The sequence below is a fragment of the Semicossyphus pulcher genome, unplaced genomic scaffold (genome assembly GCF_022749685.1).
Source record: "Semicossyphus pulcher isolate SPU_LCO1_2020_fin unplaced genomic scaffold, fSemPul1.0.p SCAF_23, whole genome shotgun sequence".
Taxonomy (NCBI): Eukaryota; Metazoa; Chordata; class Actinopteri; order Labriformes; family Labridae; genus Semicossyphus; species Semicossyphus pulcher.
The window spans coordinates 5379134-5404836 of record NW_027211697.1 but is presented as its reverse complement, the minus strand read 5'-3'; the positions used below and the strand labels follow the sequence as shown (position 1 = coordinate 5404836).

General features: G+C 38.2%; 1 protein-coding gene across 2 annotated transcripts in view; it reads right to left on the bottom strand.

Annotated features, from left to right (window-relative positions):
- Positions 1 to 2343: 2343 nt before the first annotated feature.
- The window catches only part of fbxl16 (F-box and leucine-rich repeat protein 16), a 40170-nt gene continuing 16810 nt past the window's right edge, over positions 2344 to 25703 (bottom strand). The window contains exons 2-8 of one of the 2 annotated variants that reach the window (XM_069673956.1): positions 21084 to 21332; positions 19291 to 20002; positions 11818 to 12060; positions 11037 to 11302; positions 9730 to 9814; positions 7890 to 7953; positions 2344 to 6986 (exon numbers count right to left, since the gene is read on the bottom strand). In XM_069673956.1, coding sequence (XP_069530057.1) covers positions 6838 to 6986; positions 7890 to 7953; positions 9730 to 9814; positions 11037 to 11302; positions 11818 to 12060; positions 19291 to 19995 — 1512 coding nt within the window. In that variant the 5' untranslated portion in view covers positions 19996 to 20002; positions 21084 to 21332 and the 3' untranslated portion in view covers positions 2344 to 6837. The remainder of the gene's footprint in view (positions 6987 to 7889; positions 7954 to 9729; positions 9815 to 11036; positions 11303 to 11817; positions 12061 to 19290; positions 20003 to 21083; positions 21333 to 25703) is intronic. The other variant, XM_069673954.1, reaches the window with a different exon arrangement.

Genomic DNA, 25703 nt, shown 5'->3' with positions numbered 1-25703 from the left:
CATTGGCAAGGAAAAACTTCCTTTTAACAGGCAGAAACCTCGAGCAGAACCAGACTCATGTTGAACAGCCACCTGCCTCGACTGGATGGGCCGAAAAATGGGATAGAAGATGATGCAGGATAGAGACAGGCAAAGAGAGCAACAACAACATATGTCCTTGTTACATCAGCAACAACGGATAATACATACTTATGGTTACAATGCCAATATTACTGTTACACTAGTGTGAAGATTAGCAAAAAATAAATTAGCGAGAGAAGCATAGTAATGATAACAGGTTTATCATAATGAATTCGCAAGAACAGCACAGTAATGATATAGGCTGTAGTAATCGTAATTGTAACAGTTGAAGTCAACAGGTCTACTATTAACATTAGCAGCAAAAATAATGATACTATGGGGAAGACTGATGTTAATAGCTGTTGCAGTCGAGCAGGTCCACAGCAGCAGGTGGTCTTCAGCAATGATCCCCAGGAACCTACATGATATCCTCCCTGTTTCCTAAATGTATCCTTTTTTCAAACGCCACATCCCCAGTTTTAAAAGCAGGGTTAAAAAAATGTATTTCATACCCAAACTGATTACATCTTCAGGGTAATTACTTTCAAATTTATGAAAGCTTACTTAAAGTAATAATCCCATAGATTTTAATTTAAATAAATGTCTGTTAAGGCCCTATCTATTGCCGAATGAGGTAAAACAATGGTGATTGAGCCGATGGCCCACTGATAAAAGCCTTTGCATTTGCAGTATTACGGACTAGCTCGGTGGTGACTTTTGTGGAAAAAATCACAAGCAGCGTCCAGTTAGTGACGTGTTTTCCATCACCCCAGTGGTTAGTCTGCCAGAGAGGGTAGCAACAAACACACTTTTGTGTAAAGCGGCGGCTTTCCGGTCTCTGCAAGTGCGAGTAAACAGTAATCTGTTATGGCTGAACAAACAAAGAAAAGGTCGATGACTACAGAAACAACTTACAAAAATATGTGAAAATCCAAAGAAAAAGAAACAAATTAGACGCTCAGATGACGGTAAACAGTGTAAAAAGGAAAGCGCCCACCAGCGCAGTTACAACCGTAACAGGAGCCGACTGTGGACGTCACACATGCGATTTCTGGGAAGTGTGCTCCCACAATTACCGCTTATCGCTATAGGTGCCGCCAAAGAGAAGGAAACGGAGATCTTCGAGACTACGACTTAGTGATAAAGGGCATTATTCAGCTAAATGAATAGCACTCAGAAAGTAAACTCAAGTAAACTTAGCCTTAGTTACAACATTATTGCATTGTCCCTTTAACTTTAAGTTCTAGCTGTATAATGCTGAAATGTTAATTTATAATTGCATGATGATTTTATGTGTTCTATTTTGTTATGTCCCACTGCTGTTAACAGGACACAATATCTTTTTCAAGCTAATTTTCAATCAATTACATTTTTGGTAAAACCTTTTGAATGTGCTGCCCAGCTTCTGCCAGCAGAAGTAGGTCTAAATATGGGCAGGTGGGAAGAGCAGTGCTAAACATAGCGAGTCAAACCTTTGACCCAGCCCATGTTGAGCATCGCTCCATATACACAAACATTGTGATTCATCCTGTAGTGTGTTGGGATTAAATCTATTAAATCACTTGACAACACCTCACAGTCAGTCTTCATCAGCAAATAGTCTTGCATCACTCCGATTCTCCAGCATGATCCTGTCTTTAGGTTGTTCCAGTGTTGAATGGTTTGTGGTAGTGCTGGCTCCTTAACCCCTTCCACACATGCACAGTACTCCTGAAATTTTCGAAACATTGTGCAGGTTGGATGCATGTGTCCGGTTGGGGTGATTCCGTTCACCTTGACTTTAAGTGGACTATTTCCTGCCAGCCCGTTAGTGAAATGTCTACATGAAGTTGGAGTTAGCTAATGTGTGAATGCATTAGATAAGGGTTTGGAACATTTAACGCGAGCGACTGGGTGTCGCTCACATCAAGCTGACTTTCCCTGATTTTAACTCTAAAAAAAGTCACAAATACGAAGGACTCCTCTTGCACGCTCTGCATGACTTGAATTTTGTTTGTATATTGTCAGGAGCCCTACTGGTGTTTCTAATGTTTCCTGTGTAATGTTTTGTTCTGGTTTTGGGTTAGGCATCTATATTATCCATTCCTTGTACCTGCGCCCTCCAAAATTACTTTTTCTCTGGCATGAGGGGTTATCCGGTACACAGTGGTTTTTATAAGCCTATCGGACTTCCTATGAGCAGTGGTGTCAGCCAATGCAACTTACCATAATCTTCCTGTTCACTGTGAACAAGAATCTTGTTCTTTAATTAGGACGTGATGGTAACCGACAAGGCTGATGTCGTTGAGAACCACAGAGTCCTTTATTCAAATGGTCTAAAACATCTGCAGGTACCAAAACACAAAAGCCGCTGGTCATCAGTGCAAAGATGGTCTTCAGTCAAAGTAAGATCAGTACAGGCACAGGTGTGCTCAACACACTGAAACTGAAACAGCACACAAATTCTGCCATTGTCAACATTATTAGTAAGCTGTCAGTATTTATTTTACTGCTTACTTAAAGTTGTGCTGTACAAGGGTTGTAACAAAATGGTGACAAATGAAAACCAAAGACTGTTGGCAATGATGGAAGTGACAGGAATAATTTACTTTACAAAAAGTAAGCTTGATAATGTACATCAGAAAGGTTTGCTGTTAGTTGTTTGTAATTGAGAATTGCACTGTTTGTGTCCAAGTTCAGAATATGTAAACTCACATTTGAATCCTTTGGAAGCTCATTAAAAGCCAAAACACTGAAAGAGCAGAGAACATCTGTGTTGATTAGAAAACAAAATGTGAGTCAGTGTTTAAGAAGGCAGCAAACCAGTTTGTGTAGAGCACATTATGAAATGTACATTTGATTTCAGGATGATAGAGTAGGGCTGGGTCCAATTATCAACTTATCATTTCATTATTTACAACTCTTTATTATTGAAATTCAAATGGCACATCAAACATTTTTGCATGCTGATCCGACACAGTAAATTAAACAGAGGATAAAGCAAACAATTGTCAACTTTATGTAATGAAAACCATTTCATTCAGTTCAGTTATTCAAAGAAATACATGATCATTTTGAATAAATAATCATAATTTTTCTGATTTAGTTGGCAAATAAAAACTTTCCATTCCATCAGATGCCGCCAGATTATGAATGAATTTCATAAGTGAACAAACTAAACCACAGTTATGGTACAGTTACTCTGCATGTAGGCCCAAAGCGCACGGCAGTGAATGACTATGAAGAACTGGTGATGTTGCATCAAGGTGGTGGCCTTCATTCATATGTAAGGTGTGACATGTGGATTTTCACAGTTATAACAAAATTTGCGTATCGGCACACTTGCCATCTTTAATCTCAACATTTCTCACAGCTAGTGAGAGCAGAGCTAGTGTTAAAGTTGGTTTGCTGATTTATGTATATAACTTTTTTGATTTTTTTTCCCTTTTCAGTAGTTTTGTCAATAATAAGCTTCCACAGAATCCTTATTTTCTGCATCATCAAATCTGAGATGTTAGCCTTTGCCATTTTAGCAGATAGTGTAAACATTGCTTATCCACGACAGAGGTCGATCTCAGACTTCAAATGCTTTTATATATACCATACTCTGTATTTCCACATTCAAGACATTGACAGTAAATATAACTCGTCACCCCTATTCATCCCCTTATTCTTTATGATGGACCCAACAGCAATACAAAGATGACACATACTTGCACGGTGGAAAATATACTTTGCGCATTATGAAGATTTAAAAATTTTAAATCAGTCTAAAAGATGTTAATGGTCACTGGTGTTTTAAAGAGTGAATTTTCAATGTTAATAGATGGATTGTTTCACTTCAGGTTCTGGAATGTCAAAAAATCATATTTAAAAACAAAACCAGTGTTCAATGCATTAGCCACTGCAGGACCAAACTTGAAGCAAGATCCGTTTAACAAAATCCTTGGAATAAAAGGCTCCTCAATAAATAAATCATGTAAATAAGCGAGAAATTAATTTAAATAAATAAACACATAAATAAATAAATATACTTATGTACAATGAAGAGATTCAGAACCTCTAAAATGAGCCTTGTTGAAACAAAGACACAGGCCAACTGACCACATGCTTGGTCTGCTATGTCCCAAAAGTACACACTCAGTCCACTTCAGTGTAGTCAGCAATCAGCGAGGCAACCAGCCACATTTTATGCGCTGCTCCAGATGCATTTGGCACAATCTAATACTGGCTGACACTGATCCAATCCCTGCAGTTGGCAGTCAGCACATCTGACACACAAGAAGCTAAAAGCAGCACAGTGGCTCATTGTTGGGCTCATTAAATCCCCTTTAATAAAGGAAGATTTCGGGAAAGTAAAACAGCTACTGACTTTAAAGTAAATGGTTTTTTTTAACTTTGTAACATCACTTATTTGCATGTTAAATAAATACTTTAAGGGAGACTTTAAATCTTTCCTTGTTACCAATAGTCAGAAACATTATCAGATGCGTTTTTGTATCAGTTTTTGTCAGTATGAGAATGTAAGGCCTAAGAAAATATATGGTTTAAGTATTTTAGCATTCACCTTCAACATTTCTTTAAATAAGTCTGAGTAATCTGTCACTATACAGCCTGTGTGATCATCTGACAGCAGCATTCCCAGATCCCAGCTTTTAACTTTCTTGTTACAGTGCATTAATAATAGTAATAACCATATAACCAATGGCCAGAGCTGCAGAAATAAGAATGAAGCTAAAATAAAAAGGAACTCATGTTAAGACACTGGGTTGAACCTTTCAGGCATAACTTTCTCCTTGACTGTGTATCCCCCCCGAAAGATAAGCTCCATCTATTCAAATGATCAAGATCAAACATTTCCGTATTCACAAGTCAACAAGTTCCATTTGAACAGGTTGAAAGCATAATCCTGAAAAACTGTGGCTTCTTTAGCTTATGTTAAATTTAAATGTTTTTGCTCTCATTTTATGTACTTCCAAAAGGCTTGTTTGCCTTTGAAGGCATTTTGTGTTTTGAAGTTCCTCATAAAGTCACTTCTTAGTTTTTTGCGATATGACAAACATCATTATGTAAATCATGATTGTAATATGTCAATAGCAATTCAAGCATTTGGTGTTAACCAGTCATCGATTGTAGGGCTAGGGACTAAGAGGAGCTTTTACATGATCCCACTGAGCTAAGCTAGACTAAACATGATTCAGAATAAAAAGAATGAAATAAATAAAAGGCCATGCACTCACTGACAGAATTTTACAAATTTTACCAGCCCGAACTAAGTTATATTTTAAAACCTGCCACATTTCAAGGGCCCTGAGATACTGTTCACGTCTGACTCTAGCTAGTAGTGGACATTGTAAATACTGTTCTAATTTTAAATACTGGTATCCCTTTTTTCCTTAGTGAAAGCATCACCTTAGCCAAGGTGGATCATTTGTTTTCATTTAATTTGTTTTTATTAATTTAATTTAAATGATGTAAAGAAGAGGGAAAAGAGTTTAGATCCAATAACAGATGACCCCAAATTTGGACCAAACTACATCAGTGAAAGAAGGATGTTGCAAAACTTCTTCTATATTGTTAAATTTGTTTGTTAGTTTGATTTTAGATATCTAATGTAATCATTTTCAGTCCGAACCCTACAATGACCTTGTTTTCTATCCATAATTCTATTCTATTCATCATTTGAGAGGAAAGCAATCTATCTTCTGCAGAGTCTCTAAAGCATCAGTCAATTGCTTTCCATTTGACTGACTGGTAGTTCTGTTTGAACCTTTTTAAAAGCCCAACATTCACAGTTTACAACAGCTGATCTTCCAAACCTGTAATTTAAATTATCAAAAAAAATGAGAAGAGAAAAAGTAAAACAATGAGCCGATCAACGTCAACAATGTAAACTGTTCCCAATTTTTTTTCTGTTTTTTTTTTATATCTGATAAGACACAGAAAGGGAAAAATGTGTCCCAAAAAGAGAGGAACCTGTGAGTCCATGACACATACTTCACACATAGAGGAAGGGGTAAAAGAGAGAGAGAGAGAAGTTCAGTTCCTATTATTCACTTCATGAACTGCATTCAGTTCTCTCTGATTCCTGTTTCTCCAGTTGGCATCTGGAGTCTCTCTTTAAACAAGAGAAAAAACATAACCTTTGATACCCTCTGAAAAAAATAATAACAGCATTTATATTACACAGAGTGTTGGAAATAGAAACATCAGTACTCATGGTCTTGAGGACTTACATTTGTTTCACTTACCATATACAGTATGTGTGTGAGTGTGGTTACAGTTTATGAGCCCATGTATGAGTTCCACCATACCAGCTCAAACCCTAATGTATATATTTCCCTTTTCAAGATTTATCTATGCTGTATCTGGATCTGCACGTCACTCACTTCAGTACCCATTCCGCTCAAAAATAATTATCAAAGTCTTTAGAAATGCATCCCTCCAAAAACAAAAGCCTTTAGTTGTTTCTGAAAAAGAAACTTGCTGTCAGACAAGACGTCACACCAAGCTCTTCACTCCAGCATCTTTTTAAATGTAGCTCAACCACCATCCCATCATCCTGGGTCTGGCATGTGCCATCATCTGCCTTCCTGCCTCTCTGTCTGCCTGTGGGTCAGTCTACTCAATGTGTAATGGAGGAAGACAGGGGGCAGGTAATGAGGAATGACATGGTATAGTAGGAGCAGTTCAGTCTCTTTGCTAGCAGTTGAGAAAAGAGTGAGAAAGTGTTAGGAGGAAGAAGGTAGAAGTATGGTGAACTGTTGGTCAGTTGATTGTTGAGAGGGGTTAGTGGTCTTATTCAATGACCATGCAGTGTGGCAGATGCTGGGAGTAATATTTGAAGAGCTCGGCAGTGGCTCCAGGGCAGTTGGTTAGTTCCAGCTCCTCAAGCTCCTGCAGCTGGATGAGGCCTGACAGACCAGTGGTAGTCAGCAGGGGGCAGCCTGGGACAGACAGCAAGAGGGACAATATTTATCTGTGAACTGGGTAACAGGTAAGAAAGGTGCTGATCCAGCCTACAAAGTTTACATTAACAAAAGATTGTTCAACTAAGTCCTTCACATTGTTTCATTGTTGTCTCAAATAATCGATTATTCTATGATTGCTCTATGGTCTACATAAAATGTTTCCAAATCAAATATGGTGTTTGGCATTTTATCATCACTTAAAGCAGCAAATCCCTTAGAATAAGACAGTGGAATTACAAATCTTTTGACATTTTGCTTAAAATCCTACCATAAAAAAAATTGGAAAAGTTGCAGATTATATATTTTTCCACTTGCTAATACATGAATGGACATTCAGCTCCAAGGTAGAAAATTCCAAGTGCATTTTCAACTGGTCAGTTTAAATGAAGATACAAATGCTAATGTGCTCATCTGCTTAAAACTTTGGAGTATTTTGTTAAGTTTATCCTGCGTGTAGTGGCAGAGGAAAGACCATGAAATCATTAGCACTGATGGTAGTATGAGGCTCAAGAAGAGTACGGGCTTCCTCCCATAGTCCAAAGACATGCTCATAAGGTTAATGGGTGACTGTAAATTATCCATAGGTGTGAATGTGGGAGGAAATGGTTGTCTGTCTCTATGTATCAGCCCTTTGATTGACTAGCAACCGGTCCAAAGGGATAAGCAATGTATAGTTAATGGATAGAGTGAAAGGAATATTGTCTGTGATATGGTTGTTGCTGAGCAGTCTGAATACATTAAAGGTTTATATGAAGGTTTCTATTTTAAAAATGGATGTTATTGTGTTTAAAACGTGTCTCAGTGTGGGTAGGATACAGACAGGTCACATTTCAGTACAAGTAGGAACTATGTATAGGAAAGACGGAGAAATAATTGTACCTGCAAGAGACAGTAGACGAAGACTCCTCATTCCAAACAAATGCTGCAGTCCAAAATCTTGCACCTGCAATCACACACACACACACACACACACACACACACACACACACACACACACACACAAATGCACACATGAGTATTCAAACTAAAAACCACAACAAAATTGAGTCTCAACGTGCACCTCAAGTAAACTCAAATGTATTTATCTGTTAAGAACTTCATTTGTGTCATACAACACACATACACAGACATACAACAAGTGTGAACAACATAGAGATGCAGTTTAAATCAGTTTACAATATCACCAGTAACAGTAAGTTATACATGTTAGGGTCAAGCACCCAGACTAGCTCAATGGTTAGTGAGGCTGATTGAAGTAGAAAAAATGCTTGACATGGCACGCTTGGTCTTGCATGGGAGTGACCTATATCTGTGGTCTATCTGCTGCAGTTGCTGCTGAGCTGTGCAAGGTCTAATACAATGAGTTGTTGAGAAGGTGGAGACGGATATTATTTAAAACACCAAACCAGGCTGTTGGGTTCAATAAAGTGTTGTAGAAAGCTTAAAACATCTGAATGGTGGAACTGCGGTTTACAGAGTGTCCTTAAAAAAAGAGAGGCGTTGCTAAAATTTGGAGAATATGATTTCACTGTTAGCTCTGGATTTAAGTTTTGTGGATGATTGTGGTGCCAAGGTATTCGTTTACCTCCACTTTCTCTATGATGCGGTCGTTGATTTCCAGTGTAAGGACGGTGAATTATCTTCAACAGAAATCAATGACTATCTCTTTGTTTTTTGGCTCTTTGGAGGTTTTGAGGTTAAGGTAATTCCAGAATTAGTAAAAAAAGAGGATTTGACTTGTGACTTCAGTTATCAGTATACAGAGTGAAGAGCACAGGTGAGATAACAGATCTCTTTGGGCTGCATAAGGATCAGAATCAGAATCTAAATCAGAACTGGGTTTATTGCCAAGCAGGTTTACACATACAAGGAATTTGTCTTGATCGTTTGGAGCAAAACCAATGAACACAGAAGAAGAAGGAAAAATAAGTATAAAGCTATAAAACAGTTGTACTGCTACTGTCAGAAAACTTAAATAGATTAAAGCTGCTTTAAGTGAGGCTGAGTTGGCCATTTATTCTGACTTCTTAGTTTCTTCCAGTCAAACCTAAACGCACTCAAAGAATCATGGTGACTTGACACCACTTTGGAGCAGCTTTTGTCTCATAAGATATGGTTGTAATGTGTTAGGCGGCCAGTATCACAGGCGGGGTTGCTTTTTTGGGCACTGGGCAAATAATAGAGGATTACCATATTGAGGGTATGGAGTGTTCCGACAGGGAGCAGTTGAAGATTTTGTAAAGAAAATAAAATAAGATAAACTGTATTGATCACCTATTGGGGGGAAATTCTATGGTTACGGAATTAAGATTTGTCTTTGTCATATTCAGAACTTTATAATCGGGCCATCTACCAACTTTTTTACATTCAAACTGACCGAGGGCTCCGCTTACCGCACCTTTAACGTCCCCTCTGCTTTTCCAACTTAACCTTAACAGGTAATTAATCCACTTTAAAATGTAGAATCTACACAGCCCTAAATGTCTGCAGAGTTTATAATAGTCCAAAAAATGTGAGTTAGATGGAATTTGCTACAAAACTGGCTGACTCATATGCTCATGACCTCTTTGTTTTACACCCTTAATAACAAACATTATGTTTAAAATTCAGAGGTCATTCATTGGTTTACACATTTGGTTGTGTGTGTGTTTGTGTTTGTGTGTGTGTGTGTGTGTGTGTGTGTGTGTGTGTGTGTGTGTGTGTGTGTGTTTTGTGTTACCTGACAGCACCAGCGCAGATAGAGGCTCCTTAATGATGACATGGTTGACAAGTAGCCCAAGCCAGTGTCAGTGATCCGCACACACCTGAAAGTAAACACAATATTCAACTAATCATCTGACTGGAGTAGACCATGACTATTCCTTTTTGGTTGATTCAATGAGGGACAATGCATTCCCACACGCTCACTCTTTTAACAGACTGCCATGTTTGTACTGTATTTTGTAGCTGCATATTCAATAACATTAACAACATCAATATACACGGAATGGCCCATTTTATCATCTACTGATTACCTGTGCATCTGCTCAGTAAACACCAGATATCGCAATGCCAACCACATAGTAGCAACTAATAATAAAAGTATAGGGATATACAGTATATGTCCAAGAGGACCAGTTGTTATTTAGACCAAACATCAGAATGGAAAACACTGCAATCTAAGTGACTGGTGATAAGTTACCTAAGTAATAAATTAATGAATGGACAGAAGGGTGATAGTAAATCAAACTACAATTATGTGTATAGACCAACTCTTGACAACTCTGCACATACAACTATAAGCACACATTTGGGGTGGAAGGGATACATAAGTAGAGGATCCTATTGGCTCTACTCCTGTCAGCTAATCGCAAAAAACTGAGGCTCATGTGACAAAGAAAAACCTTTCCTGGTCAGCAGAATTAAAATGTCTGATGCAACATCCAGATGATAGGGTTCGGTTTGGTGTTGATGGTGTAATAGCGAGGGAGGGTCTCTTAATATCAACTAAGCATGGTTTAAATACTGCAGCTTATTGGTGGTGCGTTTTGTGACATGGCATGACATTTAATTCTTGACTTGCAGTAGCACGAAAAGTTACTCGATATCCAGGAAGTCTCTGTTAAACTAGAACATTACAGTACATGCACACTGCTCTTAAAAAGCTTTTTTATACATTTAACTATTCAGGCTAATTTTGCTTTCTACATTAGTTCATTGTAAAGTGTCTTAGAGTCGTGGCTTGGTTTCAAAAGACACCTCTTTTCTAGATACCAGTCCTGTGAGGCAAGATATTAGGATCAAGTAGCTCCAATGATGACGAATAGTGTAGGATGAAAATTATGGTTACACGGCCTCTTCTAGAGGTAATCAATGATAATTTGCATCAGGTGTATTCTTATTCTTAGTTATTATGAAAACTACTTTTACTTTATTACATTTTGAGTTGACTTAAGTACAGTTTTGTCTATTCTTTCCCCCTCTGTTCATATCCTTCTCTGTCTGCTTTTCACATGGGTAAAATTACAGGATCACAAAGACACTGACCTGTCCAGGACCAGTTCTTCCAGTTTATGCAGGTCACAGGCAATGTACTCTAGAGCCATGTCAGTGATCCGAGGGCACCAAGACAAGTCCAGGCTGCGGAGCTTACGGAGGTTCTCAGCAACTAGCTCCACACCGTCGTCAGTGATCTTGGAACAGCCAGAGAGGCTGAGGGCAGTCAAGTTGGGAAGGCTGTGCACCATGTTGACCACACCGTGATTGGTGATCTCCCAGCAGGAGTGAAGCCGCAGAGTGTGGGTGGTGTAGCCCTGTTGATTGAAGGCAATTTTGAATATTTTAATAATTTTGCACAATTGCACTGCAATCTATCGAGACACTAACAGGGAAGAGCTGGGGGTGGGGGTAGGTATATCAAGATTTCTCAAAGCAAAATAAATAATATCCCAACTATTCCAGGATGCAAGCTAATGCCAAAATCAGATTACCTTTCCCCATCTTCCTCCTCACTTAACTGTACCCTTAACAAGTGTTAAAACAAATTGCTCTTTCTGTGACAGATGCCAGACATGCTAAAACTGGTTTTCATTTCTTTCCTGAATCAAACTGCTGAACTTTTCCAGATTGCCTTCATAACATTATTATATATACTGATCACTGGACCGGATCAATGGACTGTATTCACAAAGACATATTAATAAATTTTTATTAGACTTGATTTTTTTTCTGGAAGTAATAATACAAAAAGCTTTTTAATACTTTTTTTTTTTTTAATTAATGTGTCATTGTGGACAGTAAAGCAGTTTCTCTTGTTTTGACAGTTTACCTGTTTGGCTGTGAAATAGGCCATAGCCGTGTCAGTGACGTGGTAGGCCTGCAGGCTTAACTCTGAGAGATTGGGCAGGAGCTGGGAAATAGCAGCAATGGCATCATCGGCCACATTAATGCAGTCACTGACGCTGAGGGAAGTTAGCCGGGCGTTCAGACTGGACCACAGGCCAGCCTCTGTAAAGTCATTGCAGCCTGAAAGTTCAAGGTGCATCAGACCTTGCATCTGCTCCAACATGACCTGCAACAAAAAGGCCAACAGTTTGATTCACTGATGCAGCTGTTGAATTGTGGTTACATAGAAAAGTAGTTAAACAGCACACATCAAATCATAAAAGCAACATAATGCTGGATTTGACGATTTATGGGCCAATCAAATTTAAGGAATACAACGGTTGCACACACACAGTACCACTCTTTCCTACTCTGTAATAACCACTTTGTGAAGATTTTTTTTTCAAACATAGGAACTACATGAAGGTACTACCCATGGTTGTACAATGATGTTATTAGCATATGCAGTGTCATTTACAACTACTGTTTTCCATCCCCTATCTAATTATCTAATGAGTCAGAATATCATGTATCTTAACAATTTAAGGCCAAGTTAGTTAATGTGCAAGCAGTGCTGAATAGATGGGTGTATACTGGACCAACTTTATAGCATAGGCTCTAAGGCCAATGCAATAGAAGTTTGACAACATGTAACAAAGGACTCAAGTTATGCATATTTGACCACCATGACATGCCCCTTTGAATATCTATTAGCAGTTCTGAGTGTGGCATGTTTAGACATTTATATACCATTGTAGGTTTTATTTTGAAAATAATAAATATAAACACACAGAATAACAACTAATTTCCTGTTTTGTGCTACATCTAACTAATCCTAAACCTAGTTGCCTTAGCTATCATTATTTGTAAGTTTTATATTATATTTTAAAATAAATACTTTGACACTTTATTGATGTCAAAATGTCGTTTCTTAAAACACCTTAGGTGAATACTTCCTCTGTCACTGCAATGACACTCACTAGTTTCCCTCTGTTATCTCAAAATCAATTTAAGATCCAGACCTTATGTACCTTTATGACCCTTCATGAAAAAAATTGTGTCATTTACCCCATTTTCTCCTGTTTATTTTACCCGCATTTTGCCTGCATCGAATTTGTATTAATCATATTCATTCCTATAAATGATCAGAACAAATGATGTGTCACCATTACCCCTCCAAGCAACTGCCCCAAATATTTTTAATATTGTCTAACAGTGGCTTTAATTTGAGAATTTATAATAATAATAATAATAATACATTTTATTTGATGGCGCCTTTCAGGTCACCCAAGGTCACCTTACAGGGAATAAAAGCATACAATAAAACATTATAGTGCACCAGTTCAGTGCCATCACAAGGGAAATAAAAGAGTCATACAAAAAAAGAGATGATGACAATGTCAGTGTTATAGAGACTGTGTCTGCCCCCCGACCCAGGCATTTCATTACAGTTAATTCAAACCTTTTGGCACAACTGAAGTTATGCCAAAAAATATGAGAATTACATGTGGTCTGTTAAATATCAGATCCCTGTCATCTAAAGCTCTATTAGTAAACGATCTGATATCAGATTATCATATTGGTTTACTCTCTTTAACCTGGCTGTGTCAGGAGGAATATGTTAGCTTAAATGAATCCACTCCTCCCAGTCATCTTAATACTCATATTCCTCGAGACACTGGTCGAGGTGGTGGAGTGTCAGCTATTTTCAGATCTAGTCTTCTGATCAACCCTAGACCAATACTTAGTTTTAGCTCTTTTGAAAGCCTTGTTCTGATTTTTTCACACCCAGCCTGGAAAACTTTACAGCCTGTTTTATTTGCGATAGTATACCACCCTCCTGGCCCATACTCTGATTTTCTAACTGAAATCTCAGAGTTTTTATCAGATTTAGTCCTTAGTACAGATAAAATAATTATTGTATTTATGTCCCTTTTGGACTCTACTCTACTCTCACTCAAAGTGTAAACCAGCCTACTCACCGCTTTAACCACACCCTCGACCTTGTCTAGCTTATGGCCTTGAAACTGAAAACTGTCTTTCCACAAAATCCTCTTTTATCAGATCACTATTTAGAAACATTCAATGTCCTATTAACCAACTACTCTCCAGTTAACAAAAATGTACTCACAAGAGGGCTTTAGCTAAATTTAAGGAAGCAATCCAGCTGCTTTTAATTCTTTACCACATCTCTTTACTACAGAAAGCTCTGATGCTAATGTTAGTCCCTCTCAGCCTGATCAGTTTGTTGATAGTACTGCAGGTTCGCTGAGAAGTACTCTAGACTCGATTGCCCCGATAAAAAAGAAGATTATCAAAGGACAGAGGCTAGCTCCATGGTATGACTCGGAAACTTGTAACCTGAAGCAAATGTCGGGTAAATTTGAAAAATTGTGGCGATCCACCAAAACAGAAGAATCTCGTTTACTATGGCAAAATAGTCTTAATAAATACAGGAAGGCCCTACGGCATGCTCGAGGTGTCTACTACTCCTCCCTTATAGACGAAAATAAAAACAAACCCAGGTACCTTTTCAGCACTATAGCCAGGCTGACAGAGAGTCAGAGCTCAATTGAGCCATGTATTCCTATAGCCCTCAGCAGTGATGATTTCATGATCTTCTTTAATGACAAAATCCTAAAGATTAGAGACAAAATTTGTTACCTCCTGCCGTTAACTGGTGCAGATGTATCTTTTGAAACTTCTCAAAAACCTGATGTTTTTACCTAGTCTGTCTCCAATTGACCTTCCTGAGCTAAATTTTCTGATATCTTCGTCTAAACCATCAACCTGTCATTTAGACCCGATTCCAACCAAGCTGTTAAGGAAGTCTTTCCCTCAATTCACACTTCTTTACTAGATATGATCAATATGTCTTTATCGACTGGCTATTTACCACAGTCTTTTAAACTAGCTGTAATTGAGCTACTTCTTAAAAAGCCTACCCTAGATTCAGGCATCTTAGCTAACTAGACCTATATCTAACCTTCCTTTTATTTCAAAGATCCTCGAGAAAGCAGTCGCTAATCAATTATGTAACTGTCTTCATAACAACAGTTTATTTGAGGACTTTCAGTCAGGATTTAGAGTCCACCATAGCACTGAGACAGCCCTTGTGCGAGTTTCAAATGATCTACTTGTTGCTTCAGACAGAGGACTTCTCTCTGCACTCGTCCTGTTAGATCTTAGTGCTGCTTTCAACATGATAGACCATCACATCCTGTCACAGAGACTAGAACATTTAATCGGCATTACAGGCTCTGCATTAAGTTGGTTTAAATCTTATTTATCGGATCAATCTCAGTTTGTAAATGTTCATGATGTGTCCCCTATGCACACCAAAGTTAGTCATGGAGTTCCACAAGGTTCTGTGCTCGGACCGATTTTTTTTACCTTATATATGCTTCCTCTGGGTAATATCACGAGGAAACACTCCATTAAATTTCATTGTTACGCAGGTGATACTCAATTATACTTATCAATGAAGCCAGACAATCAGCTATCTAAACTAGAACAGTGTTGCCAACTTGGCGACTTTCTCACCAAATCCTCTTTTTTTGTCAAAAGCGACTACCAACAAATCTAGTGACTTTTTCTGGTGTTATTGGAGACTTTTCTGGTGTTTTGGAGGCTCTGACGTGAAAGCACGTATCGTTCTGCAGTTACTGTCCTCAACGAGCAGCAGGTGCTGCCATGAGCCCTTCCCCCGTCCCAAAGCACTCACAGGCGGTCAGTCTCACAGTAGCCTCACGCAGCAGTCCCAGTTGCGGTCAGTGGAGAGGAGATCCAGACCACTCCGCGTCCACACTGCAAATTAATCGCGCGTGCGTAAAGCCGCCGCTGATGTAAATGTAAAAGATTTTATAAAAAATTATATTCTAACATTTAACAATACAGGACAAAATTGATTTATGTAATGTGGGTCTAGACAAAGCATGAGTCATGAAGTTATTTTGAGAAGTGATGGCCTATTTCAATGGCAAAAAAAAAAAAAAAAACAAGTATCAAAAGAAGAAAGTTCATTTATAGTTCTAAACATATTTAGGGTGCTTTTTATTTACTGTCTCTCCCACCACGTTATTCAATTATGCAAATTAGGCGATTATGTCATTTAGGACTTTTAGGAGAGCCAATAGCTACTTTACTTACTAAGGGGTTGGCAACACTGAACTAGAAGCATGACATAAAGATCTGGATGACTAGAAACTTTCTGCTACTAAATTCGGACAAAACTGATTCTTTCTCTAATGACATAGCTGCCCTAGATGGCATCAGCCTGGCATCCAGCACTACTGTTAGGAATCTGGGAGTTGTATTTGATCAGGATATGTCCTCCATCTCCCACATAAAACAAATATCAAGGACAGCCTTCTTTCACCTTAGCAACATAGCTAAAATCAGACACACCTTGTCTCAAAACGATGCAGAAAAACTAGTCCATGCATTCGTTACTTCCAGGCTGGATTATTGTAATTCCTTACTATCAGGCTGCCCTAATAAGTCACTAAAAACTCTTCAGCTGGTAAACAATGCTGCAGCATGTGTTCTAACAAGAACTAGGAAAAGAGATCACATCTCTCCTGTATTAGCCTCTCTGCACTGGCTTCCTGTAAAATCTAGAACAGAATTTAAAATCCTTCTTCTTACTTACAATTTCAATTGTCTGGCACCATCATATCTTAAAGAGCTCATAGTGCCATATTACCCCTCTAGAACATTGCGCTCCCAGGATGCAGGCCTGCTTGTGTACCACAAAAAGTCTCTAAGAGTAGTGTGGGAGGTAGAGCCTTCAATTATCAGGCCCCTCTCCTCTGGAACAATCTACCAGTCAAGGTCTGGGAGGCAGACACCCTCTCTTCTTTTAAGACTAGACTTAAAACCTTCCTCTTTGATAAAGCTTATAGTTAGGGCTAGCTCAGGCTTGGACTAGCTCATACTTATGCTGCTATAGGTTTAGACTGCCGGGGGGGATCTGACACAACGAGCTCCTCTCTCTCTCTCTCTCTCTGTGTGTCTCTCTCTCTCCTTCTGTCTCTCTGTCTGTCTGTCTGTCTGTCTGTCTCCCTCTCTCTCTCGCTCTCTCTTATATTAATGCAGCTCATTAACTCTGTATCTTCTGGTCCCATTAATGTTACTAACCATATATCTTCCCGGGAGTTCTTGTGCTCCCTTGTCTTGAAGGTTCCTGGGGATCGTTACTGCAGACCACCTGCTGCTGTGGACCTGCTCGACTGCAACAACTACTAACATCAGTCTTCCCCATAGTATCATCATTGTTGCTGCTAATGCTAATAGTAGACCTGTTGACTTCAATTGTTATAGTTACGATTACTACAGCCTTTATCATTACTATGCTTCTCTTGCTAATTTATTTTTTGTTAATCTTCACGCTAGTGTACCACTATTATTGGCATTGTAACCATAAGTATGTATTACCTGTTGTTATTGATGTAACAAGGACATGTGTTGTTGTTGTAACAAGGACATATGTTGTTGCTCTCTTTGCCTGTCTCTATCCTGCATCTCCTTCTATCTCATTTTCGGCCCATCTAGTCGAGGCAGATGGCTGTTCAACATGAGTCTGGTTCTGCTCGAGGTTTCTGCCTGTTAAAAGGAAGTTTTTCCTTGCCAATGTGCCGAATGTTGCTACTGTAAAGTGCTACTCATGGTGATTCATGTTGGGTCTCTCTTTAAATAACATATTAACAATGTGGTCAGGTGCACACATTGCACTGATAAACATTGGGAATATATTTTTGCACTGCATATGTATAAATTATCTTTGGTCAAAATATCTGAAGTGACTATGATTTTTCCAGTATTTCTATTTAAATAAATCTGTTTTTATTCTCACAGTTGCAATGTAACCTTTGTCTTTACTTAAAGACATTAAATAAAAAAATAGCTGCAACAAATTGTGTTCTTGTGAAAAAAGGTGTATAAAATAATATTTTACAGTACATAGCTGAGTTTGCATTTTATCTCAATTTATATAAAACACTTTGGCTCTCAAAACACATCAAAAATCTAAACTAAAACTAAAAAGTACATTCTTTTTGGCTGACCACCGGGGCCCTACACATGGCTCTGTATGTGACTAACTGACTGAGTGAGTGACAGTACTTTCGCAGCCGTAGAGACAGAGAGTTGCGATGGCAGATCATGGAGCATATTGGACCTCCACTGACGCAACTCCCTGTCTATGCAGCTCTGGATACTTTGTTCAGGGAGTAGCTGCTCCTCCGCTGTCCTCACCTACGTCTGCAGCGCGCACCTGCTTTCAAACACGGCCTTATAAGGACAGTCCTTGTAACACATTGCCCACAAAAGTGCACATTGAGCTAATGCGGTCAGCCACAGACTAGGTTTTGACCTACTCTTGTTTCTATTCTTTATATTTAACCTGGCAACAGGAAAGTCCATAAATGGAACCATCCAGCCTACAATTCAACCTTTCTCCATGGCAGATAAACATCCATCCATTATCTATACCGTTTATCCTGTTCAGTGTCGCAGGGGGGCTGGAGCCGATCCCAGCTGTCATTTGTCAAGAGGCGGATACACCCTGCACAGCTGGCCAGTCAATCTCAGGTCTGACATACAACGGAACAACCATTTATGCTTACACACACCTATGGGAATTTTAGAGAGACCAATTAGCCTAAGTTGTATGTCTTTGAGGAGGGTGCCAAAAACCCAATAAAGAGAAAACCCAAGCATGCACAGGGAGAGTATGCAAACTCCACACAAAAAGGCCCCTGGCAGTCAGACGATTTGAATTAGGAATTTTTTACTGTGAGACGACTGCTAACTGCTAAACCAAACTCATCCCGAACTAGCATACTTGCCTGGCAGGTATGAACAGACATCTGAGAAACAATCTGCAAAAAGTATGCCTAATTGTTCTTAGCCATGGAATATGACAACATAAAAGCACAGATTAAAATAAAAAAATAAAGGAAATACTTTTGTCTTCAAATGTTTTGCAACTGCTCTTAACTTACTTAACACTGTTACCACAACACATATCCACTTATATGCAGACTTGTAACCAAAACAGAACCACAAGGTATCTTGTTTAACTCTAAGTTCTAGGCTGTCTTTGTCTAGGGCTGTCAGTTGAGATATACGCTTTGCTCATTAGTTGGACACTTCTTGACTTCTCTCCTGGTAAATATCCTCATGATATTCGATTTTTAGTGGCTTTCTTCACAAAGATCATTAACATATTTGTGGTCACTCATAACTCAATACTCATGAAAGGGCCAGACAATACTCATGAAAGGGCCAGAATGGCTTTACTTTTACATAGGAATGCTTTTATCTCCCAGGCACTCAACATCTATCTAAAACTATATCAACATCAATCACCTTTAAGACCACGGAAAAATTATCATCCAAACAAATTTTGACTCACCTCCAAACCAGCATCTGTGATGGTGGACCTCTTGAGGCTGACTGAGCGAACACCTTTCTTGGACAGTGGGTAATTGTCGATGAACTCACAAATGTCGAGGTCTGACACGCCCACTAGACAGAAAGATTGGAAGCCACGCAGGGCAAAAGCCTGCAGACTGACAAATTCCTTCTCCCCATTAGGTAGCAGGGTATATAGCTCCTTGGCGTGCAAGATTGGGGTAACACCCTCCCAGAACTTGGGCTGGTACAGCACCTTGCGCCATGTCTTGCATACCTGCGCCAGCACACATTTTTCAGCTGTGGTAAAGTACCAGAGCAATCGGTTGAGCAGCTTCTCGTCTAGGACAAGCTGGCGCTCCAGCAGCATGGGTTTAGGGAGAGTAAGGGGGGGAAGCTGACGAAGAGATGGCTTCAAACCCAACAGAGGCTTTCCAGGCTCAAGATCAGAGCCCAAGAGAGAGGCTGCTGAGTTGGGTATGCCAGGGCCATCCAGGTGGTGGTGGTGGAATGGAAGGGAGGACGATGGAGGTGGCAGGATGGAGGGTACCGAGGAGGACTGACATAGGCGGTTCTTGGCAGCAGGTGTCCCCTTGGTGATACTTGCGCTGCCCAGACCATTGGGTTGGCTGGGGGGCAACTTTACCATACCGTTGCGAGTCACGCAGGGAGACTTCAGCTCATTGGGGGTGGACATGTTCAACATTGGGAACCTGGTAAAAGAGAGAAGATGATGTTAAACACTGATATCTTGTGTGTAAAGACACATTTATAAAGGACCATGGTGTGTTAAGACTGATATACTGCTTTGAAACTATGACAAGAGTAAAAAATATTAAAGAAAACATTTTGCTTCCAACCAATGGCAAACTACGGTAAACCACTAGAAGTACTCAATCCCTCTGTTTCATAGAAATAAGTTGAGCAAAATGTCACCTGTTAACCAACAAAATAACTCATATATTACAGCATGATGTGCAGTGTGTTAATAGACACACACTGCATATTTGGGAAAGAATTGCAGCCATTTCGAAGTAATTTCCTTTATAGAGTGGGTGACCAAGGTATTGAAGGATAATTAATGCAAATTTCCCAAAACTCCCAAAAACATGTTGAGATGGTTTCTTTGGGATCTTTGCTAGGATTTAAAAGACGTGTGTGTTGTACAATGCTGGGTACAACAACATGATTATGTAGTCCTTGTAGCTCCTGGGAAATTGATATATAAATTGAATTGTTTTACAGCTGCCCCACTTTCTCTGCATATATATCCTGCCTACACCAAATATCCATACAGTACTGTGGTTGAACAAGAATTGATCCCCTCTTTTGATTTAAATTCAAGACTTCAGACTAAGCTCACTTGATTTATAAAATTATTTTTGCAATTGGGAACTATTCTAAATGTTCCAAGCTTAGTACAGCTTTCATGCACCTGTAATGTCGATTTATATCTATTACTTTTGAGTGTAAATGACTTTTTTTAAACATAGGAAATATAATTATTTTTATCAATAAAATACTTTCCAAATCAATATTTTGTGTTAAATTATTGATTTCTTAAGTAAATAGCCTTGTAAAAAGGGGGATAATATAGTGAGCAGGTTGTTATTGCAAAATGAAACCCACCAGTGCGCAGGACCCCGATGCAACCTGCTTCAATAGCAACAGTTAAATCTGTAGCCTTTTAAAAAAAAGCTAACCTAGCTAGCTTATTACTAACATTAAATGGAACATTTCCACTGATGGTGAAGTGAGGCAAGGTGAATAGGACTACATGAATCAGCACAGCACCTGACTGGGGTTTTCTGTCTCGTCACTGTAAGAGTCTGTTGACATTTCCTTTTCCAGTCACCTTCAGTTTTGTAGATCTCTCTGTCGTAGCCTTCATTAGTTTTTTTTTAAAGATTTTTTTTTTTTGGCTTTTTGTCTTTATTGGAAATAGATATATACACGCAGATGCCGGCTCCGGGCTTGTGAGATGCGTCTAGGCTGCCGCCATCTTGGAGAGCTCCGCCTACTGATCCCATGTTAACACAGGGACTAGACAACAAAAAGTTTTGTGCAGCTATTGCATATGTAAATAAAAGAAATGCCAAAACTAAGCAACAAGGAATAATGTTTCACAGAAGAGAAGATGTTTTGTTTATGTTTATGAACGTTTTTAATGAAATAAAATACGTAATGTTAATACATTACGTATATATATATATATATATATATATATATATATATAAATATACACACACACATATATATATCATTTTATAATAGGCCTAATAGTGTATATCATATAATGTCATTATATACAGTGTGTGTGTGTGTGTGTGTGTGTGTATTTATATATACATAATGACATTATATGATATATAATAAATAATTAAAATACTGTAAATATATAACAGTATAATTTATTAATATATAATAATATATTGTACTATATATACATTATATGATATATAATATTATATATTACAATATAAACATTATTTATATTATATTATTATATAGACACAGTATTTTAAATACATTATATATTATTATTTACAATATAACATACATTATAATATATACATATAATAACAATGTAATATAATTAATATAATATATCTAATATGTAATTATATACATTTAATTATAGTATTGTTTTGTCATTAATATTTCCATTAAGCGTTTCCTTAATTTTACCTTATGTTTATTTGCTTTGTTCGTCCCCCATTAAATGTAATGTTTGTATATTGATGTAGTCCTAAAAAAGGTTTAAACAAAAAATCTATATGTAAACAAAGCAAGCATGAAATACGTTTACCAGTAAGTGACAATATGTAGTTAATTACTGCTCTGGTTATTTATAGTTATTCATTTTCTCAAACATCAGTTTGTGTAACTTTTGCACTGCATCTTCGCACAACCCTGCTATACTACATTGCAGTCAAAATGGAGCAATCATAATCATGCTGTTTGACAGAGCTGTCTCTATTCATTTTTTAGAAGCTGGATGCTGTTTCCAAGTAAAACACTGCATAGTGTAAATGAACGCTGTGGCCCATGGCCTGATATCGCCTTCTCTGTCATGTCTCTATATCAGCAGCAGCAGGACTGCTCACAGGCTCAAACCACTCGGTTATGTAACATGCTGACTTTAGGGCTTCACATTATAAAGCATCTCTGCTCCACTCTACTGACACAAACAGCTTCGCTATTACACACCTGCAAAATGGATTTCCACATGCACCTGTATGTACATAATGTTTTTATGTCATGAACATTTCATTACAGCCACAATGTAGCAGTAGTTTATTTTTCTATCACTTCAAAGAATTTGTTGCTGGTCCCTTGGCAGATGAATAAGGGTTCTGCCTTTGCGGTAGCATCATCGAGGTTCATCCATTACATAATTCAGCAATGTTGTCAACCATACTTGCCACAGCAAGCACTTTGAAACATTACAAAAAAGCAGACACGGATCATAGAAATACTGGGCTAACCCAAGAAGGAGACGGACGAAGAAAATAGTCATTCAGATGTCACAGGCTGACCTAAAATAAATGGCAGTTATATGGTAATAAATGCACAGCTACAGCAAACCTATTCATAGTTTCTGTTACTTCTACTGTAGTCATGGCTCTCCTTCCTCTAATCAGCCAGAAGTAACAGGACATCCAACTTTCTAAATTCGCAACATTGTAATTGAAAACTTAAAACTTACACCTTAATATATAACCTGAAATAAAGTGGGGAAAAAGTAATTTTCAGAAGCAGCAAAAAAGGGGAAGTGTCAGCTGGCAATTGTGCAGAACCCCAGACCTTTAGTCTTTCAACCATCCAAAGCGCTTTTACACTATATGTCACATTCAACCTTTCACACACATACTGTATTCACACACTGATGGCAAAATGCCTTCAAAGCAAGGTGCCAATCTCTAATCAGGAAGTAGCTAACTACATTCATACACCAAGGGCTATGGCTACGGGAGCAATTTGGGGTTCAGTGTCTTGCACCCCACTGGCACAGAAATGCAAGTAGGGTACTTTATTTTATTTTTTTTAGAGATTATTAGGGCCTAACCACAAAAGTACCAGTGCCAAACAGTGTTTCATTGTAAATCACATAAAGTACATCTATTTATCTATATGGATGTGCGTCTGTCTGTCCATCCGTATACAAAGTGCTGTCCATACATCATTTTCTGAAGATATACCCTATAAACGTGCTGGAAATGTCAGTTCAAATTCACGTTAGCATGAGTGAGGGTAGTAAAGTTGTAATGTAATCCATGTGCTAACATCTACAGTACGTAGCCTTAAGAAGTCTGCCATAAACCATTAAATAACAGATGTATCTTTCCCATAGATTGGGGTCATACAATCTAGTTTTCTAGTTTTCTGGCACTTACTCACATTGTTCCTTCCTGTGTAAATCCATGCTTGTGTTGTACTAACTCTTAAATGTACCTGTCTTAGAACAAAAGTGTCTGCTAATTGAAATTGTAATATTGTAACATTGTAACACAAAAAAATCATCTCTGTTGTCAGAGTATGCAGCGTTGTCACAGCTGTAATGCTAGATCTACCAATACCCCTCACAAATCTCTGCATCAAGCAGGTAAAAAATGTTATTGAGAAACACTTAAATACACCATATTTTCAAGTTGATTTGTACAGAAGGATCAGAGCCCAAAACCAATATATGTTTTGTTCAAAGAAGCAGGGGATAACAGCATCTACATTCAAGGCAGCCGCCAGGACAGACAAAAAGCCCTCAGTTCCCCTATCAGAAAAATGTGCGACCTATCGTCTGATATCTTCACCACTGAGGCTATGACCAAACCTCCACTTGTTTGTTCATGTTAATACATAGGCTATATATTTAATACATCTATATTCAAACTCAATTGAAGTCAATAGGGTATCTGTATTTTTTCGATAGAATTCCAAAATAATAACCAAGAAAGGACTTTATTTTAGTTTTTGTGTATGCTCAAAAGTTCCAACAAGGGTCAGAGTAAGACATTGTACAAGTTTACAGTCAACATACAGTCACTTAATTATTCTGGAAGACGGACTCCCAAAGACCCTGAGCTGAACTGACTTTGGTCTGAAAGGTTAAACTGAACCCCAAGACAACAAACTGCTGGTGAAGGAATTGGACACATAAAACAATAAATCTTAACTGATGAGTTATAATTAAAGAAGAGGAACTAGCTTTGACATTTTTAATGCTGCTGTACGAGTACTGGTTAATACTTACAGCCTTATAAGTGTTGAGAAATAGTCTGGGACTCAGGGTCTGGGACCCATGAGAAAATTATAACTAACAAGTTATAACTCAGTAGAAGCATATACTGTTGCATTGTTCTGACCGGACCTATTTTTATGTTTTACTGTGCTTTGTATTTTGAATGTTATGCCTGTCATAATTCTCTGTTTTTAACTGTGTAAATCACTTTGAATCTTTCAGGAAAAAGCCCCTACTCTAAGACTGGTATAAAAAAAAGTGAAAAGGAAGTTTATCTCCAGGACAAAGACAGAGCCTTTTAGACCAGGGTTTTCCAGTCAAATGAGACAAAATATAAACAGTTTGGCCACAATGATCAATGATGTGTGAGGCTCGTTGACAAATAGCACCCCAGCAAGCAAACGTCTCAATATAGCCCTGACATAGTCCGGCAATATCCGGCAATGTGCAGCCCATTTTAGACCAAATTTTAATGAAATAGATTTAAGTTAGTTTTTGCTCACACAGCTTGCAAGATGCTTGAAACAGTGATTCCAAGTTTTTCAGTTTCATTTCTTTGACATGGTTTATGCATAGCCACGATTTAGCTCTGAATTAGACAGGCTACGTGTAGCCTATAGTTTGGGCATAACACAAGCATCCATCAGAACAATGCCCCTAATCATAACCTCAAAAGTTGTGGCGAAATAGTTCACATACAAGTAAAGTAAAAGTATTTTAGTGGCCATAACTAAGCCCAGACCTAAATCCAATCACGTCTTTGTGAACTGAAATGAAAATTAAAGGAGGCCCCCAAACCTGACTGAATTACACAAATGTCTGTCAGGAGAAATGGTCCAAAATTCTGCCACAGTATTTTGACAAACTTCTGGAAGGCTACCCTAAATGTCTGATAAAGTGAAGCATTTAGACGGTGATTTCAACAAATACTAACAGATATAAACTTTTGACCCACTGAAAATCTATTACAGTCAATAAAAGTTGAAAAAATATACATGGAAATAAAGTAGATACCCTACTGAGTTAACACAAGAATTGTATGGCAACCTGAAGTACGAGGAGTTAAAAATGTAGTTTGGATGTCTTGAGCCTTTGTTTATTTAAATATATAGCATCAATTGTAGCTCTTAGGCATAAATATTATCTAAAATATATTGTTTTCCAGATGGCGTGAG